At 43.6% G+C, this 19,075-nt stretch overlaps 1 protein-coding gene across 7 annotated transcripts in view; it reads right to left on the reverse strand.

The window, feature by feature from the left end:
* The window catches only part of CDH4 (cadherin 4), an 806,167-nt gene that overhangs the window by 131,682 nt on the left and 655,410 nt on the right, over nucleotides 1-19,075 (reverse strand). For all 7 annotated transcript variants that reach the window (XM_083507371.1, XM_083507375.1, XM_083507374.1 and 4 more), the window contains one exon: nucleotides 10,410-10,582. In XM_083507371.1, the coding sequence (XP_083363497.1) occupies nucleotides 10,410-10,582 (173 nt within the window). The remainder of the gene's footprint in view (nucleotides 1-10,409; nucleotides 10,583-19,075) is intronic.

Consider the following 19,075-nt stretch of genomic DNA (forward strand, 5'->3'; position numbering starts at 1 on the left):
GAAGGAATTCACTTGTTGCAGAGGGAATCTCTAGTAGAGATCAACTGCAGGGCCAGGGTCAAGGGATGGTGAATCCCATGAGCAAAATGCCAAGTTGGAATGATCAACTGCACTGCAGTGAATCAAGAGCCCCAAGTCCAAAGTCTGAGACCTGATGTATTTAGAGGATTACCTGCTCCCATTCTCCAGGATTGGAGAACCTGATCTCCTCCAGATGTTGTTGGTCTACAACTCCTATCATCCCTGATGGCTAGGGCTGGTTCAAGCTGGAGTCCTACAAGATATGGAGGGTCACAAGATCTTCATCACTTTACAGTTTTAACATCCTCCAGGTGCCTCCATTGTCTAAAGTGAGACAGGTGGTGACTAGGGAGAGTTAGTTTAGTTATGGCACACAACCTATAGTCTTTGCGATGGAGTCTTGCCTGGCGCTCTCAATTATGTCCCTTTGGCTCCAAGTGGGGTCCTATTTATTTCTCCAGGCTTTTAATCTGCAGTGGGAACTGTTTTGATGCTTTGTGGGTTTTATGATGTTATTTATTCTGGCTGTGCCACATTCGGACTGTCACTGTTTGGAGGTGGGATTCACTCGCATACTGTCAAATTCTGGTTGCACAAGTAAAGTTGATTTGCACAATAAACCTGTTTTCCCCAAAGACTTGACTATTTGCAATCTGGAAAGCGATGGGAAAGTGTGAAATAAGACTTGCTATGATGCAAAGTCATCTAACTCCCCACGGAACATCATCCTGGCTTGTTTTCATATTTTTAAATATTACTATTCATTATCATTTATTTTATTTTCTTAAATTTAATCCCCACCTTTCCTCCTAAATGAGCCCATATTATTGTTAGGATTTGTAAGATGCCCTGGAAATGCTCTCCATTAAACAGCACGAGGAAGATTATACCCAACCCGTCTTGCTAGAACGTTGGGATTTTGTTAATAATAAAAGCTAAAACGAGTGAGCATGTCCAAACCCCTACAATGAAATAGATTATCTGATTTTGTACAAAACTTTGATCTAGCATTATTGGTTCCTTCTACCAGTGTATGCGGGAAAAGGAAATATGATGAAGAAATGTTCAGTTCCCCCACCCCCACCACATTCATAACTAAACAAGCCACTAACTCTTCTACCAGAAAGCTCTCTCTTTTATCTTTCACTTGGTGGAGAAACCCAATCTCAGAGTGCTGCAGTTTCTGAGAGCCAAGCAGCGGTAATCACAGAGCTGGGGGTTCATGCATTTTTTAAAAGCGCTATGCGCGACCCTGCTCCAGTAATTTTTGGAAGAATTTTACTAGGGAAATTCCATATGAAGAGATTCAAAAGCCTCTGACTCTTCGGTTTTTAAGAGGAGATGAATGTGCTAGTAAAGACTATGTGTTTAAAGAAGATTGGGGGAAAGTGAGTGCCATTCCTGCTACAAGCGACACAGAGCTGAAATACTTATTATCTCAAATAAGTCCTGGTGGCATTTGAGAAGTCTCAACATTTATTGCCATGCCAGCAATACGCATGGAAATGCAGTTGCTTTCTCTGCTTTCCCCTCTCTCTGTGTCCTCCCTCCCTCCACTTTTTATGTGCTCAAAGTCCTCTTTTATAAAATATTTAGTTCAAGCTCTCCAGAGGGCTGGATCGCCTTTGCTGTAGACTGGATGAAGCTTTACAAGGCTGCAGAGAAATATACCCAGCCGCAAGAGAGATCAGTGTAGTTGTATCCAAGAATGATGGGAAATGCTATCAGTATCTCAGCTGTTGGTAGGAACTATGGATGGGGCAGAAATTCAATTCAGTTCGCATTTAAAGACAAAATTCAGACTTTCCAAAACAAGTTGAAAACCGAAATGCAGCCATCATTTGAAATTCACACTTCTCCAAATTTCCAAATGGAATTCTCCAGCCAAATAATGTGTAGAAAAATGCATATATTATTGAGAATGACATACAAAATACATTAGGGACAATTGCTTTGCAAAAATGCGTATATCAGGGGAAATTTGCACTGATGAATTGCACTGATGAATTTTCAGGAGTACTATACACACACACACACACACACACAAAAAAAAAAAAAAAAAATCTCAAACCAATGTGAAGAACTGAATTTAAAACAGCAGCAAGAATACTTATTGCAAAGTATTGGAAGACACAAGATTTACCCATTCTGGAAGAATGGCAGATGAAGGTGATGGACTATATGGAACTGGCGGAAATGACTGGCAGAATCCGAGACCAGGGAGAAGAGTCGGTGGAAGAAGATTGGAAGAAATTTAAAGACTATTTACAGAAATACTGCAAAATGAATGAATGTTAGAATGATGTCAGAATGAAGTTAAGTGGTTTTAGCAGTAATGTTATAAAGGTGTATATAAAAATGGATTGTTAACAGGTGAAAATCCAAAGTTATAATATATTAAGTTAAAGGATTAAGACAAAAACAAAGAGGAAAAAGAATTGCTGAATTAACTAACAGAACTGGAATACAAAAAAGGGAGGTGTGAGGAGGTCAGGGAAGTAAGGAAATGAAATGTAAGGCATGGAAAGATTGATGTGTTTTTTAAGTGTTTTTTTTTTATCTTTTTTCTGTATTTTGTATTTTTTCCCTTTTTATTTCTTCCCCCCTCTTTTTATTTATGTAATCTTTTCTTTGAAACTTTAATAAATATCATTAATTTAAAAAAAAAGAACTGAATTTAAGACTGAAAAAATGAGAACCTGAGAGAAATCAAAACTGACCGATTGGCCCATCCCTAGTTAGGAACCCAGGAAGATGACTTAATATTGAATCAGATGGACAGCTCAGTTGGTTAGAGTGTGGTGCTGATAACGCCAAGACTTAAGGTTCAATTCCCATATGGGACAGCTGCATCTTTCTGCATTGCAGGGCTAGATGATCCTCAGGGTCCCTTTCAACTCTACAATTCTATGATTCTATGACCATAGGCTAATCTAGGTCAGTATTGACCACATTCACTGGCAGCGGGTCTATAGGGTTTCAGACAGGGGAAATCAACAGCCCTACCTGGTAATTCCAGGGATTGAATGTGGGACCTTGTGCATGTAAAGCATGTTCTCTACCATTGGGCTTTCCACCCATCTCCAACCTTTGATCTTGGGTGATGACTATGGTCCTCTTCGGTGCCACCAAATACATTCAGACTCTCAGATACAATTAAAGTGGTGGCACAAGAAACTCATCGGGTGTTTCCCCAATCATTTAATAAGGGGTAGTCATTCAGTTAATAGTAATGTGGTGATAGTTTGCCATAAGGAGAACTTGAAAGATGGTCTATCTTAACACGCAAGGCATGTGTTGTGTTGTGTTGTGTTGTGTTGTGCTGTGTTGGGAGCCCTATACCAGGTCAGACAATTGGTCCATGATCTGAACTGACTGGCAGATGCTCTCCAAGCATTTCAACCAAGGATCTCTGCCAGGTCTAGTTGGAGATGGAGGGAGTTGAGCCTGGGACCTTCTGCATGTGGAGCAGGTGCTCTACCACCCCATCAAAGCATAGATGACCATGAGATGTCCATCCTTCTTTGTCTGCTCTCTGTGCTGCAAGTCCTGTACCACATCCCCAGCTCACAGCCTTCCTCCTGTCATGAAGTAATCTGAAATATCTCCTTACTCCATAAGCTGCAGGATAGCATGACAAAGAAGACCAAGGATATCATCTGTTTCAGGGAGTCAGCTGAGAAGCTTCTCTGCCCTGCAGTTATTTCATGGCTCAGGTGCACCAATTTAACATGTGTCGTTCCTGGAAGCCACATAATCCCTCCAAAGAAAGCCCATACAGATCCCTTTGTTTGTCAGTATCAGTGGCGTGAAGAATAATCTCGCCCGAGCAAGCTGTGCTGCCTTTACAACCCTAGGTGGGATGACACCATCTGTGGTTTATTCTGCACAGCTTCTTTATAAGATAACTTTTTCTTTGCTGGATTGTGAAGCATTGAAACAGGAGGACATGGTGGTGCTATAATGCCAAGGCTGTGTACGCAAGCATGTACATTTGAAGTATGTTTGAAGCACATGACTTTCTCCAAATAATCCTGGGAATGGTAGTTTACCCCCCCCCCACAGAATTACAGTGTTGGGGCATGTGCTCATTCGACATGCCAGCAGAAGATGCCAATGGAACAGAAAAACACCAGACAGTTGGGGTAGGATCAGGTCCTTTACTGACAGTATAATGCAGTTCCATGGCTTATAGGATACATGTTGTTGTTGTTTAGTCGTTTAGTAGTGTCTGACTCTTCGTGACCCCATGGACCAGAGCACGCCAGGCACTCCTGTCTCCACTGCCTCCTGCAGTTTGGTCAAACTCATGTTAGTAGCTTCGAGAACACTGTCCAACCATCTCGTCCTCTGTCGTCCCCTTGTGCCCTCCATCTTTCCCAACACCAGGGTCTTTTCCAGGGAGTCTTCTCTTCTCATGAAGTGGCCAAAGTATTGGAGCCTCAGCTTCACGATCTGTCCTTCCAGTGAGCACTCAGGGCTGATTTCCTTCAGAATAGAGAGGTTTGATCTTCTTGCAGTCCATGGGACTCTCAAGAGTCTCCTCCAGCACCATAATTCAAAAGCACCAATTCTTCGGCGATCAGCCTTATTTATGGTCCAGCTCTCACTTCCATACATCACTACTGGGAAAACCATAGCTTTTACTATATGGACCTTTGTCGGCAAGGTTATGTCTCTGCTTTTTAAGATGCTGTCATAGGATACACACAGTTGTAATATATAGTCCTTCCAGCAGCATACAGATTCCCACGGGAATCTGGTCAGTCACTGTGAGAACAGGATGCCATTGGCCCGATCCAACAGTCTTTGCTTATGTTAGTGTGATGAGAAACCCTGCCTTTATACACAGGGTATATCTCCAGATGAGGAGAAGGTAGCTTAGTTTCACTCCAAAGAAAAGGCTCCCTATGTTTAAACAACTATTTAAATGAATAGCTTGAATTTCAGTTGATGGAAGTCAGGGTGGAGCCGGCCACTACAATGCCATTGTATATATCTCTCTTTTTTAATTGAGGTCCATGGGCTTGGCAAGAAGGAAAGGAAATGTTGCATGTGGAGCTCTGAAATGTGTTTTTTGTCTGTTAAAGCACAGCAGTGGAGGTTCTGGTTTTGTTTGTTTTTAAAGAATACTGTGGATACAACCCAATTACCAGGGAGAAAAGGGGCCGATATGAAATTGTAAACTTAAACAATAACAACAATAAGAATAAAAACCACTTGGCCACGTCTTGATTATTTTTAAGTCAGAAAGCTACAGACTTCAGCTCCTCTCACCCACAAGAGATTATAGAAGAAAGAGAATCATTTTTTACATCACATACAAAAAGTCCCTTAGACCCTCTCGGCTACAATTTGGCAACCTTAATTCCCTCTGGAAGAGCTCCTGTGCCTGTAGATTTTATCCGCTTTGGCCATAAAGACTTTAAAATAAATAAATAGATTTGCCTCATTTTATACAAGCAACTTGGAACCCCAGACACAGATAGAAGTGCAGAAAGCACAGTGTGACTCAGAAGCAGACTGGAATGTTTTAAAAATGCACAGACACAGATATGGTGCAAATCTCAGGGCATCTGCACACTCCTAGTATATTTCTGTATGCCTTCTGCAACAGCTCTAAAAATTCCCTTCCACCAAAATGTCTAATAACACTCCTCTGTCCCTCTTTCTCCTGGCTGTGCATTTTTCTTGCTAATCCATATATTGCTTGCCAGTGCCTGACATTTCCTCTTTAATCTTGAAACATTCCTTAACAAACTACTTTCTTCTCCTTTGCCCTTTACATGTTTCAGCAGCAACATTTGCTTTCAACCTCTTAATTTTTTATTTTTTTTTACATTTGCATGTTTATTTCAATGCACCTTTGAATCTCCCATTGATGAAATATCATCTGAACATCCTGAACTACAAACGACTCACTTGCCTAACAATCCCTTCATTAGCTCAATGGAAATGACAACCTTTTGTCCAGCTTTGGCATTTTATGCTGTCATGCGAGGACGGAGCTTAAAGCAGGCTGCTGCGAAACCAGCTCCCTTTAATATATTTTTTAAGAACTATAGTCCAATTATCACTGTCTTCTTTGGGGATCCATTCAATTAAGCGCAGTCATAATGAGTGAATGGACACATGGCTCTGTCACCATATCTATAGCCTCATTAATGGGAGCCAGGTAATATAGCTTTAAATCCATCAGTAATTCATACGATGCTTCCCTCCTTCTTCTGCAGTTTGGGTGGCTTTTTCTAACTTTACTTATTGAAGACAAAGGTAATATTTCAAGGGGTTAAAGTGTTTTTTTCAACCATGGTATGGGCCTGAGTTTATTCAGTTTTGCAAACGGCATGGCAGTATTTGAAACTGAATGCTGGTTCAGCCATGAGCCCCTAGCCCCTGTCCCACTATTGATAGGCAGACCGTTTATAGCAAAGGATGCTCCAGTGATGTTTCATCAATGGGAGGTAATTGCTGCAAGATGGCCTCTCGACAGCTGGGGATCTCTCTGTGAGTTTGAATGGGATACCCATCAGGGTTTAAAGAAGGTGGCATTTCTCCATCTGAAGGAAGGGAGAATGGGTTCGTGTTTCCATTTGGCAAAGAGAGATAGGAGGTAATGAAGAGCAGAGAGTTTTTTAAAAAAAGGCAAGGAGGTTGGAGGAGAGAAAGCTTCTAGCTAGAGTTAGCTAGTACTGGCGGTGTACTGATCACATTGCTCTCTGAGGCTCTACCACATGGGTAGGCAAACTAAGGCCTGGGAGCCGGATCCAGCCCAATCGCCTTCTAAATCCAGCCCGCGGACGGTCCGGGAATCAGCATGTTTTTACATGAGTAGAATGTGTCCTTTTATTTAAAATGCATCTCTGGGTTATTTGTGGGGCATAGGAATTTGTTCACCCCCCCAAAAAAATATAGTCCGGCCCCCCACAAGGTCTGAGGGACAGTGGACCAGCTCCCTGCTGAAAAGGTTTGACAACCCCTGCTCTACTATGTAAGCATGCCTATTGATCAATGGTTGAACAGATGCTTTGCTTGCAGAAAGTCTCAGATTCAATTTCTGGAATCTCCAGTTAGAACAGATAATGCAGACCACTGTATTAGGCTGTGACATCATTCATTCCTTATTTACACATAAAAATTCTATCCCACCTATTTTTTCAAAGCAAAGCGACTATATCTCCAGCCAGTAGCAAAAGCAGAATAAAGAAAAGATAATACCCAACTCACAGATATCACTTCAAATTAGTAAACTAACAATGCCCAACATGTTCAACAAATTACATCAGCACAAAGAATGAGGAATCAGCACAAAGAATGAGGTCTTCTTCAACCATCTGGGGCCTGATGGATCTCGAGAAGCAAGGCATTCCAGAAGGTGGATGCCACAACAGAAAACATCCTGCCCCAAGTTGACACCAGCTTTGCCCCTGAGGCCCAGACAATCAGAGAAGGGTCCCAGGTGATGAATGAACCATATCGGGGAGACCATAAGTGGTGGTGAAATGCTCCTGTGTACAGTGGTACCTCAGGTTAAGTACTTAATTCGTTCCGGAGGTCCGTTCTTCAACTGAAACTGTTCTTAACCTGAGGTACCACTTTAGCTAATGGGGCCTCGTGCTACTGCTGCGTCGTCGGAGCACAATTTCTGTTCTCATCCTGAAGCAAAGTTCTTAACCCGAGGTACTATTTCTGGGTTAGCAGAGTCTGTAACCTGAAGCATATGTAACCTGAAGCATATGTAACCCGAGGTACCACTGTACATATAGGTGCCTGTGCACATATAGGTGCCTTTTCCCTTTCTTGTGCAAAGGAAACAGCCATGCTGTCCACTGGGAGCTCTCACCTCTTGGGGAAATGGAGAATATGTAACAGATTCTGCAGCTTCTAACCTGCAATTAATCAATCTGTTCAAAGCCATTGCCCAGAATAATGTTCTGCTGGAAAACAGGAAGGCAAATGTTGTCCCCGAGCCTTGCTAAACAAAGAGCAACACCTTCAGCTTTTCTTTGGCTGCTGTTCCAAGTAGTGACAGTAAGCCTCTTACTACCATAGGAAGCTGCCTTGTACTTGGTCTCAGCTCTGTCTACACAGACTGGCAGCAGCTTTCCAGGAGTTCAGGCAGGGGTCCCTTCCAGCCCTAACCTGAAGATGCCCAGGATTGTACCAGGGACCTTCTGTTTGCAAAGCAGGTCTTCCACTGAGCTACGACCTTCTTTGTTAAATTGCCCTGTCTGGGGATGAAGCCAATGGAAGCAATTTTCTCAGGCTCTGTTCAGTCGCTAACACTCGCAGCCTCTTTAACATTCTCCACCTACCCAACTGACTTACCCAACGCGAGCCGATTCTGCTGCCTAAGGGTCAATTGTAGCTGACAAGTCTGCTTCAGGCGAGCCAGAGAGCTCCATGCCAGCTCCACCTGGCACCCCTCCTGTTTTCTCTTTCCAAATCTTTTTGACGGCCCATCAGGTCCCCCACTGCTGGCTGCTGACTGGCTGTCAATGTTTCCCTCAAGTTCTCTGAATTCACCAGTGGCCACCTTCCTTCTGCTCAGAGGCGGCGTTCAAGGATTTCCGCTCTGAGGCTTGGCGGGGATGTGTCAAAGCAGCCCGGAATCCTTAAAGCCTTCGTGCAGCCTCTGAGCAGAAAAAGGCAGCCCGAGGTGTTTGAAAGAAACAGACAGAAACGCTGGTGCGGGGAGGGCGGGAGCGGAGAAAGGAAGAAGCAGGGAGGGTGGGAGAGCAACAGTTTGGGCAGCTGCCTCTCCTTGGGAACTTGGAGGCTTTGAGGCAGCTTGCAAGGATGGGAAGAAAGGGAGGGTGCATTATGACTGGCGTCTCCCTGCACATTAGATTTTGGCACTTTAGATCCATGGCTTTCAAAGAAGGAGGCAGGACACTGAAAGTTACTGCAGTCAGTGCCAGAAGAGGCAGAGTCTCCTCCTGATCTCTCTGACCCTTCACTTTCAAGCAGGAAAAGCATGTTTGGCACAGTCAGTACACGTCTGGAAGCTATAGCTCTATGCTGCAAAAGAGGGGGGGGGGGTTCGCCACCATCATCAACACCATTATTTTGTCATCTTCACTATTTACGAAACTTGCTAGTCACTAGCTGTGACTCACAACCCATTTAAAAACATAAGCACAACTAAAAATATATTACTCTGCGAACCACCCTTATTCTGTGAACTGCCCTGAGATCTTTTGATTGAGGGCAGGATATAAATTATAATAAAATAATAATACTATATAAACCTATTTATGCAAAAATACATGCGATTCATATAAAATACACAAAGCAACCCTGCTTCCCTCAAGCAACAACATCATAAAGGTTTGGCAGCACATTTATAGCAAACAACACCATCATAGTCGATCAAAAGCCTGGAGGAAAGGTACGTTTTCACCTGGCACAGAAAAGGTGTCAGGGAAGGTGCCTGGCAGAACTCACTGGGGAGAACATCCCATAAATCTGAAGCTGCAACTGAAAAGGCCCTTGAATCTGTCATCAGCCTCTGAAGCTCTCCCAAAGGAGAGACTCGGAGAAAGACTTTAGGTAAAGGGACCCCTAACCATTAGGTCCAGTCGCGGACGACTCTGGGGTTGCGGCGCTCATCTCGCTTTACTGGCTGAGGGAGCCGGCGTACAGCTTCCGGGTAATGTGGCCAGCATGACTAAGACGCTTCTGGCGAACCAGAGCAGCACATGGAAACACCGTTTACCTTCCTGCCAGAGCGGTACCTATTTATCTACTTGCACTTTGACGTGCTTTCGAACTGCTAGGTTGCCAGGAGCAGGGACTGAGAAACGGGAGCTCACCCCATCGCGGGGATTCGAACCGCCAACCTTCTGATCAGGAAGCCCTAGGCTCTGTGGTTTAACCCACAGTGCCACCTGCGTCCCAGAAAGACTTTAGATTGAGATCTAATGGTTCATGTGTATGGTGGAGATGCAGCACAGGGGAGGATGTGTTTAACCCATCCCCTACCAGCATCACATCCATATCTTCCTCACTCACATTAGAACTGGGGTTTTGGATACACATTTGTCATATCAAAAGTGGAAAGTGACTTGGAGGCGAGCTGTAGGAGTGAAAGCAGTGCATGGGGGGAAGGGTTAAGAGACATTCTCCCGCCCACTGATTCTTCTCTGCAAATGTCCCCTCTGCTTCAACTCAGAGGTGCATCAGGGCTTCCCAGATGCATTCCAGCAGCTGAATATTTCGTTCAGATAAATTACCCTAACTTAAATAAACTTAAGTTAGGGTAAGAGGTGCCTGGGCTTGTTGGAGCTGCTACTTGGGTACCAAGGCAAGCGTTGGAGGCAAAGGCCCCCACCCCAGTGATGAGAAGCCACCATGCATGCTCACTCTGCTTCTCATTGAACTCTTACCTCTCTGTCAAGCCCAGCAGCCACCGTGACGATGTCTCCAGTCTCGCTGTTAATGGTGAACATGTTCTGCGATGGGCTCTGTGGGGTTTGCGTCACGATCCGGTACCTCACCATCCCGTTGGCCGTAGTGACGTCGTCTGCATCGTTGGCCGTCACTGTCATCACGTAGGTTCCTTCACACAAGGTGGAAATGACAACAGAATCAATCACCATCTGAAATGGAGTATGCCTGTATGTGTTGATGAAAGGGTTTAACTGGAAGATTCCGTAGAAGCTAAAGAAGATCAGGAAGAGCTCTCTAAGCATCTTGATTGGTTGATTAACTGATGTTAACTGTTGGTTAACTGTTGTTGTTCTCTGCTAGCCAACACCCAAATGTTTAACCTTAAATCACATGGGAGGATATTGAATTGCAAATTGCCATCTTGGTCTTTGAAGCACAATATACATCAGGAGGCTTAGTTTGGTCAGAATCAAGTATACACTTCTGGAGTTAACACTAAATACCGTATTTTTTGCTCTATAAGACTCACTTTTTCCCTCCTAAAAAGTAAGGGGAAATGTGTGTGTGTGTGTGTGTTATGGAGCGAATGCAGGCTGCGCAGCTATCCCAGAAGCCAGAACAGCAAGAGGGATTGCTGCTTTCGCTGCGCAGCAATCCCTCTTGCTGTTCTGGCTTCTGGGATTCAGAATACTTTTTTCCTTGTTTTCCTCCTCCAAAAACTAGGTGTGTCTTATGGTCTGGTGCGTCTTATAGAGCGAAAAATACGGTGCATTACTTCTGGTAAATGAGGCACTGTAGCTGCTAGAGGGCTATAAAATTTGGGTCCTGGGCTTTACCAAAAAAGACAAGAGGACACACAGAGAAAACTTCTGCCATTGTTATTGCTCATGAAAGTAATCCCCTTCTAGGGAGCCATGAAAAAGCAAACAAATTCCTCCCTCTTGAAAACATTGACATAAGAAGAGACCTGCTGGATCAGGCCAATGGTCCACCTAGCCCATCATCCTGTTCTCACAGTGGCCAACAAGATGCCTGTTGGAAACCTGCAAGCAGGATTTGAGAAGAAGAGCACTCTTCCCACAGGAGAGTGAACACCAGCAACTGGTATCCAGAAGCATTGCTGCGTCCAACAAAATGCTGCCCCACTTCCACAGGGGTTGTGAAAGTGGGGCGGTGTTTTTGGCAGCGCTTGGAAATGTGGCTCACTAGCGGAGCGTCCATTTAACCTTTCGCAACCACCACCACAACAAAAAAGATGGTATTCACACAAAAATATCAATGGAGATGGCAGGCAGAGCTGCTGCGTTAACCTGGAGCACTTTCCTGAGCACACAAAAAAATGTACTTAACTTATCTCCCAGAAATTTACAGAGGCAGCAAGGTTGCAGGCTGAAAGCAGCTGAAATCATCAAACATCCCTGGGCTGAATCACGTAGGGAATGCTATCGTACTGGAGTGCACTGAAAGGAACAAGCCACAAAGAAGCTGGAGATGAAAGCTTCAGGGTTTGAGTTGGCAGAACCTTCCAAGATAGTCTGTTGCCTGGAAGGACCGCCCCCCCAGCTCATATGCTATAGTTCAGGGGTGGCCAACTCCCAAGAGACTGTGATCTACTCACAGAGTTAAAGACTGGCAGTGATCTAACCCCTTTTGGGGGGTTCAAAGTTGTTGAGCTTTTTAAGGGAAAGCCCTGTTTTTTTGGGTTGAGATCAAAGTTTCTTTTAGGAGACCCAAACTTGTTGAGTTTCTTTGGGGGGAGCCAGTGATCTTCCAGTGATCTACCACAGATGTCCAGTGATCTGCCGGTAAATCACAATCTACCTGTTGGGCATGCCTGCTATAGTTGATAAGGGACACAATACGCTGAGCAGTTATTTTGCACAATCCTCACTGAAACGAACACGCACGGGCACAATAGTCAATTGTGCTGCATGTGTCAGTTTTACTCACTTTGCAGTCCTTAATGGTACTCAAAATCCAAGATCAGAGGTGACCACATCTCCCCATCTCACATAGGACTGTTTATGGAGCCTTCTTTGTACTTGGGGCTCATGGGGTTAACCCAGTTGGACAGAGAACCAAATACAAACCAAGGCTTGGACCTTCCAATCTCTCACAAGCCAATAAAAACAAATAGCTACATAAACAAAGGACCTGTCCGTGAGACGCTTGCACAAAACCCCCGCACAAACACTATGCAAAGGTCATCACCCCAACCTTCCCTCTCCCCTCTTATTTTCCCCAATGTCTATGACAATAGTGTCTCATACCGAATGTAAACGAGCTGTGAAAAATGACTCTATGAATTGAAAGTAGGGATGCTATATGTACTTGTTTATTTGTTTGTTTTGTATCACAAAAAAATCTTTGATAAAAACTAAATTACAACAATAATAGTAATCTTGGACATCTTAGCAGGGCAGGGATTTTCACAGAGGATAAGGCCATCGATGACCTGTGGGTGTGATGGCTATGCTGTAGCATCACTTTTGGAAGCAATAAGTCTCTGAATACCAGCTGCGGAGCATTGCAACATCCCATAATCACATGGTCAGCCACTTTGATAGCAGGGTGCTGGACTAACTAGACAGAGATCTTCTTATACTATAATGTACACCCATTTGTCCTTTCCCTAAGAAATGGCTGCTTTGTCCCAAGGTAAATGCTCCATAACTTTCTCCCTAAGGGAGAAACACTATTCATGTCATTCTCTCTCTCTCTCTCTCTCTCTCTCTCTCTCTCTCTCTCACACACACACACACACACATCTCCCCCCTACCCATTTTTTATGCTTGGATGAAAACTTCTTTGTCACCCAGCTTCCTATACAAAGCAACATGCACTTCCACCATGGCTTATTTAAGTAGTTAGGAACAAAGCACACCCCATTTAAGTAACATGGGCAATGATGTCTTATGACACAGCTGCAAGGACCACTCACTAGTTCTCTATCTACTTTTGCAGTCTGTTGAAACTGAGATTTCCTCAGCACTCCTACTGATTTAATCCTCTCCTACGTGCAGGAGAGGGGACCACTGTGATCATTCCATCTAGCCACCTGCCACTGCTTTCCTTGTTCCTCCCATAATTTGATATATCAGGAATAGGGATGGATGAACCCATCCATTTCGGGTTCTCTCGGTTTCTCATTTTTCCAATCTTCAATTCAGCTCTCCATATTAGTTTGCACTGATTAGCATTTTGTAATGTGAGTTTCTCCAAATGGAAATATTTTAGCACGTGATTTCTGACCAAAGCACACATTTTGCAAGGGATGCGGGTGGTGCTGTGGTCTAAACCACTGAGCCTAGGGCTTGCTGAACGGAAGGTCGGCGGTTCGAATCCCCACAATGGGGTGAGCTCCCGTTGCTCGGTCCCTGCTCCTGCCAACCTAGCAGTTCGAAAGCACGTCAAAGTGCAAGTAGATAAATAGGTACCACTCCAGCGGGAAGGTAAAGGCGTTTCCGTGCGCTGCTCTGGTTTCGCAAGAAGCGGCTTAGTTATGCTGGCCACATGACCCGGAAAAACTGTCTGCGGACAAACGTCGGCTCCCTCAGCCAGTAAAGCGAGACCCCAGAGTTGTTCAAGACGGGACTTAAATATCAGGGGTCCTTTACCTTTACCCATTTTGCAAATGAATTTCCCCTGTTTATCAGTTTGGTACGTTAATTTCATCAGTATAGGTATTTTATGGTGAAATTTACCCTCTGGTATGCATCCTTGTGTACATTAGTTGGATGGAGAAGTGGACTGAAAAATTCAGAGAAGCACAAATTTTGAAGGGTGAATTAAGTAGGCTTGCCTTTAAATGTGAACGGAATCAGATTTCTTCCCCATCCCTAGTGAGGGCTCCTTCTTTATTCTAGTATCCATATGCCCTGGATGGGGAGCCATTTATCTTGCTCCACTATCCTTTGATGTATCGGGAAGGGACTTGTGCCTCTCTCTGTTTTTATTCTACCCCACACTCACTCTTTCCCCCTGCTCTGTTCACTCCTCCTTCCCACAACTCTTTCAGTGCCACTTTTAATACTTCGCTGCTCCAGGCACTACAAGCCTAGGTTTGATATTCTCATGCTGGCACCTCCTTTGGCGCCTCTCCAACCTTTGTGATGAAAGAGCAACACTTCTTTTTTTTTTAATTTAAAGAAATGTTCTGCATTTGCATTAGTCTAGATTTACGCCGGATGTACCGAAAGCCACTTCAAGCATGACAAAATCCCTATTTGGGGCAACGCTCCTGGCTTGCAACTCAAGAGTGGATTAGGATGTGTGACAACTGCACACATGTGTATTTTATTGTGTCAGTGCACATGCTGTTTCCGAAATCTAAGTGCTCTTCCTGAGAGCACCTTTATCGCTCAAGTGATAAATGACCTTCTTGAATTCAAGGGGGTAACGGGCAAAGATTTATTTTTCTTTCTAAATGGGTTGGTCTTGATCAGTGTTTGCCTCTTGACATTTCCCACTAACATGAGAACTGCCAAAGCTCAGGTCGATGAGCTGAAAAGGTTTCCTGGTTGACTGTTGCCTGTTATATTTTGGGGAAAAAATGAATGAATTCCTATGCCCCACAAATAACCCAGAGATGCATTTTAAATAAAAGGACACATTCTACTCATGTAAAAACACACTAATTTCCAGACCATCCGTGGGCCAGATTTAGAAGGCGATTGGGCCGGATCCACCCTCCAGGCCTTAGTTTGCCTACCTATGGTATGAATGTTTTGGATGTATCATTTTAATTTTAATTCTGCTATGAAGAAAGTTCTGCAGGTGAAAGTTTGAATAACATTTTTCTGTCTGGAAAATGATTTATTCCAAAAGGAGTCTGTTCTTGTACTTCCAGGTGCTTCAAGCTGCACAATATTAATTTATGGAATGAGGACAATATTAATTTCTGTAATAAGGGCAAAGGCTAATTCTGGATGGCTGTGATAGTTTCACAACCACAGCTCCTTCCTTTGGCCAGCAGCTTTGGCAAAGCAGGGCTGTGCCTGACCCACAGAATGCTTGTCATTTTCGTCATTAATGTAAGTTAATTGCCAAAAATTATGTGTCCAAAATGGAAGGAAGACCCAAGGGCATGCAGTGTGGAATTATGACCGCCTCTGAAGTTCTAAACTCTTTGAACAGCTATCACCCAAAAGCTTTATTTTTATAGCTGTATTAGAATTGCCATTAAACCAAGCTAGGTTAAAGCAAGATTGATGTTCATTAGTTAGACTTAATGCATGTTGAAACAGAGAGGTAATGGGGCATTTATCAAGAGGCCAAACCCTCGTCTAAAAACCCTTCCACTTTGCTCTTTATGCCTCCAAGCAATGTACAACCTTTCCCCAACAACACTTTGTCTAGTGCTGTGATCTAAACATAAAACAGTGATAATTATTCTTTACTGAGCTGCACCTTACAGTTTATGTTTATAAATTCTTATTATTGCCAAATCATTAAAGGTTGGTTAACCTTTTCGGTCTAATTTCCGAACTACACGATAGTTAATTTAATCATTCCCCCATAGAAAAAAAATTTTCAATCATTATGGGCAGACGTGTAGTAACAGCCATATTATATTAGATCTTCATTAACCTGAGCTAATAATGTCTTTCAGTTGATGGAAAGTTTCCCTTCTGGCGATTTTTCCTCCTGAATATGTGATGTTTTGCGGAACGGATAGTGTGCTTATGAGCATTTGAGGGGAAAGGACAGAAGTTGAGTGTGGGAGAGGAGCTTCGCAAGTATGTCATGGGTTCTGAAATGAACTCCTTCAGTTCAGATATCACTGAGTCCTAAGGTCACAAGAAGAGCCTGGTGGGTCAGCTCAATGGCCCATCTAGAGCAGCCTCCAGGTCTCACAGTGGCCAATCGTATCCCTGTGGGAAACCTGCAAGCAGGACCCAAGCACAAGAGCCCTCCCCCCATTCATGATTTCCAGCAACTGGTCTTCAGAAACATTACTGCCTTTCACCATGGAGGTAGAGCATAGTCATCCTGGCTAGTAGTCATTGATAGCCTTATCTGCCATGATATTTTTTCTATCTATCTATCTATCTATCTATCTATCTATCTATCTATCTATATCGTATTTTTCGCTCCATAAGACGCACCTAGTTTTTAGAGGAGGAAAACAAGAAAAAAATATTCTGAACGAAACAGTGGATATATGATTTTTGTGGTTCATGCTGTGGCCACAGACATGATATGTGATTTTACGGTGAATTTGGAGGTAGCCCAATGCAAAAATCCTGAGAATCCATGTGGATCTGTGCTTTGCAACCATGTTTTTTGCACCATTGCGGCCCCACGAAACAGTGGATGCGTGATTTTTTTGGTGCAGGCTGTAGCCATGGACATGCTATGTGATCTGATGGTGAATTTGGGGTGACCCAATGCAAAAAATCCTGAGGATCCATGTGCTGTGCTTTTATATCCCCCTCCCAGGCAGCCTCCTTTATTGCTAGAGTCCCTCATCTCCCTCCCAATCACTTGCCAATCTGCTGCTCAGTGGCTTTGTTTCAACACCCCCTTCCCTCTTGCTTGCCTTAGTGTCTTTTCCTTAGCTGGAGCAGTTTCTTGATCCTCTTCTAATTTCTCTCCTCATTGCTTGTTTTAGTATTCCTGTCTCCTCTCCTTGCAAGTTTGCTGTCTTTACCTCCCCCCTTCCAGGCAGCCTTTATAGCTCCTTTATCGCTAGCGTCCCTTATCTCCCTCCCGATCACTTGCCGACCAGCTGCTCAGTGGCTTTGTTTCAACACCCCCTTGCCTCTTTCTAAAAAAAAACACCCCAAAAACAAAAAACCATGATCTGCTTTTCACCCCTGGGCAATTCGGCTCCAGGGCCCACGCATTCGCTTCATAAGGCGCACAGACATTTCCCCTTACTTTTTAGAAGGAAAAATGTGTGTCTTATGAAGCAAAAAACACTGTGTGTTTTTTACATTTTCTGTTTTGCAATTTAAAATACCTTATTCTTCCATGTATAACATGCCCCCATGTGTTTAGTCCTCTTTTTGGGGACTAAAAATAGAGAAAATGGGGGGAGATTGTCTGGAGTTGTTCAGCTTTTTGGGGGGAGAGATTGCCAGAATTGTTGAGTTTTTTTTGGGGGGGGGTTGCCCAGATTTGTTGAGCTTTTTTGGGGGGGGGAAGAGGGGTTGCCGAAAATTGCTCACTTGCAGGACCGCAGCAGCCACTCATCTGCACGCTCACCAAAGACAAGCGCCAATCGCCTGCCCAATTGCTGCAGCAGCCAATAGCCAGCGGACTTTCCCGCACCCATCAATCACCCACAAAAATATTGCTGGCAATCTCCTGCTCACTGCATCCACCAATCACCCATCCCATCTCTCCACTACCCGTGTATAAGACAAGCCCAATTTTTCAGCCTAATTTTAAAATAAAGAAACCTCATCTTATACACAGAAAAATACAGTACTTATTTTACATCCTTAAAATATCAATGACTTCCCTTCTTCTCTTTCCATGGTTCATTTTACATATCATAAATCCCTGCATATTTTACAAAAACTATACCATTCAGTATTCTGTTATTGCATCCATCAACACTTATGTACACCGTTGAATTTACCTTAATGCTGCCAGCGTTTTCTGATATACACAATTATTTCCCATATATTCAATGAACGTTTTCCAATCTTCTTTAAATTCTCTGATTCTATATGTTAAGTCTGCAAGTTGTGCATATTCTGTCAACTTAAGTTGCCATTCTTCTTTGGTTGGGACCTCGCTCGTTTTCCAATTTTGGGCTAACAAAACACGGACCGCAGTAGTAGCATACATAAATAACCTTTTTTGACACCTGGGGATTTCAGTCTGAATTATCCCCAACAGAAAGAACTCGGGGGGGGGAGGAAGTACCTTTAAACTGCTGGCCATCCCAGCTTCCTGTGGAAGTGAATCCTATACATCTGTGTGAAGAAGTGCTTTGTTTTGTGTCTTGAATCCTCCTGCATTCAGCTTCATTGCTTGTCTATGAGTTATGAGCAAGGGAGAAAACCTTCTCTCTCTCTCCATGCCATGCAACTTCTACCATATCACCTCTTATTATAAGTTAAATGTTCCAAACACTACAAACTTTCTACATGGGGCAGTCCATGGGGCAATCACTTTGATCATTTTGGTTGCCATTTTTGGAACCTTTTCCAACTCTACAATGTTCTCGTATCCAGTGCTATTTTTTCCAGAAAAAGAGGTGCCAGAACTCACCATGAACACCTTCCTTGTTCTCTTCAAATGGCAATGGCACCCACCTGAAAGGTGCCAGAACTGATTTCTAGAAATTTCCAGCAGAAAAAAAGCCATATGCATATCCACTTCCACTTGTGATTCAGTTTTGAGTGGCTCAGTGCCAGATCTTTCGTTAGTTCTGTTTTCCTCCTCTCTGCTTTCCCCACACATTTTCACAAACCTACCATATTGCAAGAGGGAGGGGAAGCGAAAGTTGAGGGTTGGTATCTGAGTTGTCTCTCACTATCCGCAAGAAAGTTTTCCAGATTTGCTCAGAGTAGGGATTGGGGAGTGGGGGTAGGGAGCAATTTGATTCAGTTCACATTTAAAAATGAACCTACCTAATTTGCCCTTTCCGAATCAACATGCAAACCGAAACACAGGAACCCTTCAAAAATTCATGTCTCTGAATTTT

Source organism: Podarcis liolepis (genome assembly GCF_965112155.1).
Source record: "Podarcis liolepis genome assembly, chromosome: 6".
In the NCBI taxonomy this organism is placed as follows: domain Eukaryota; kingdom Metazoa; phylum Chordata; class Lepidosauria; order Squamata; family Lacertidae; genus Podarcis; species Podarcis liolepis.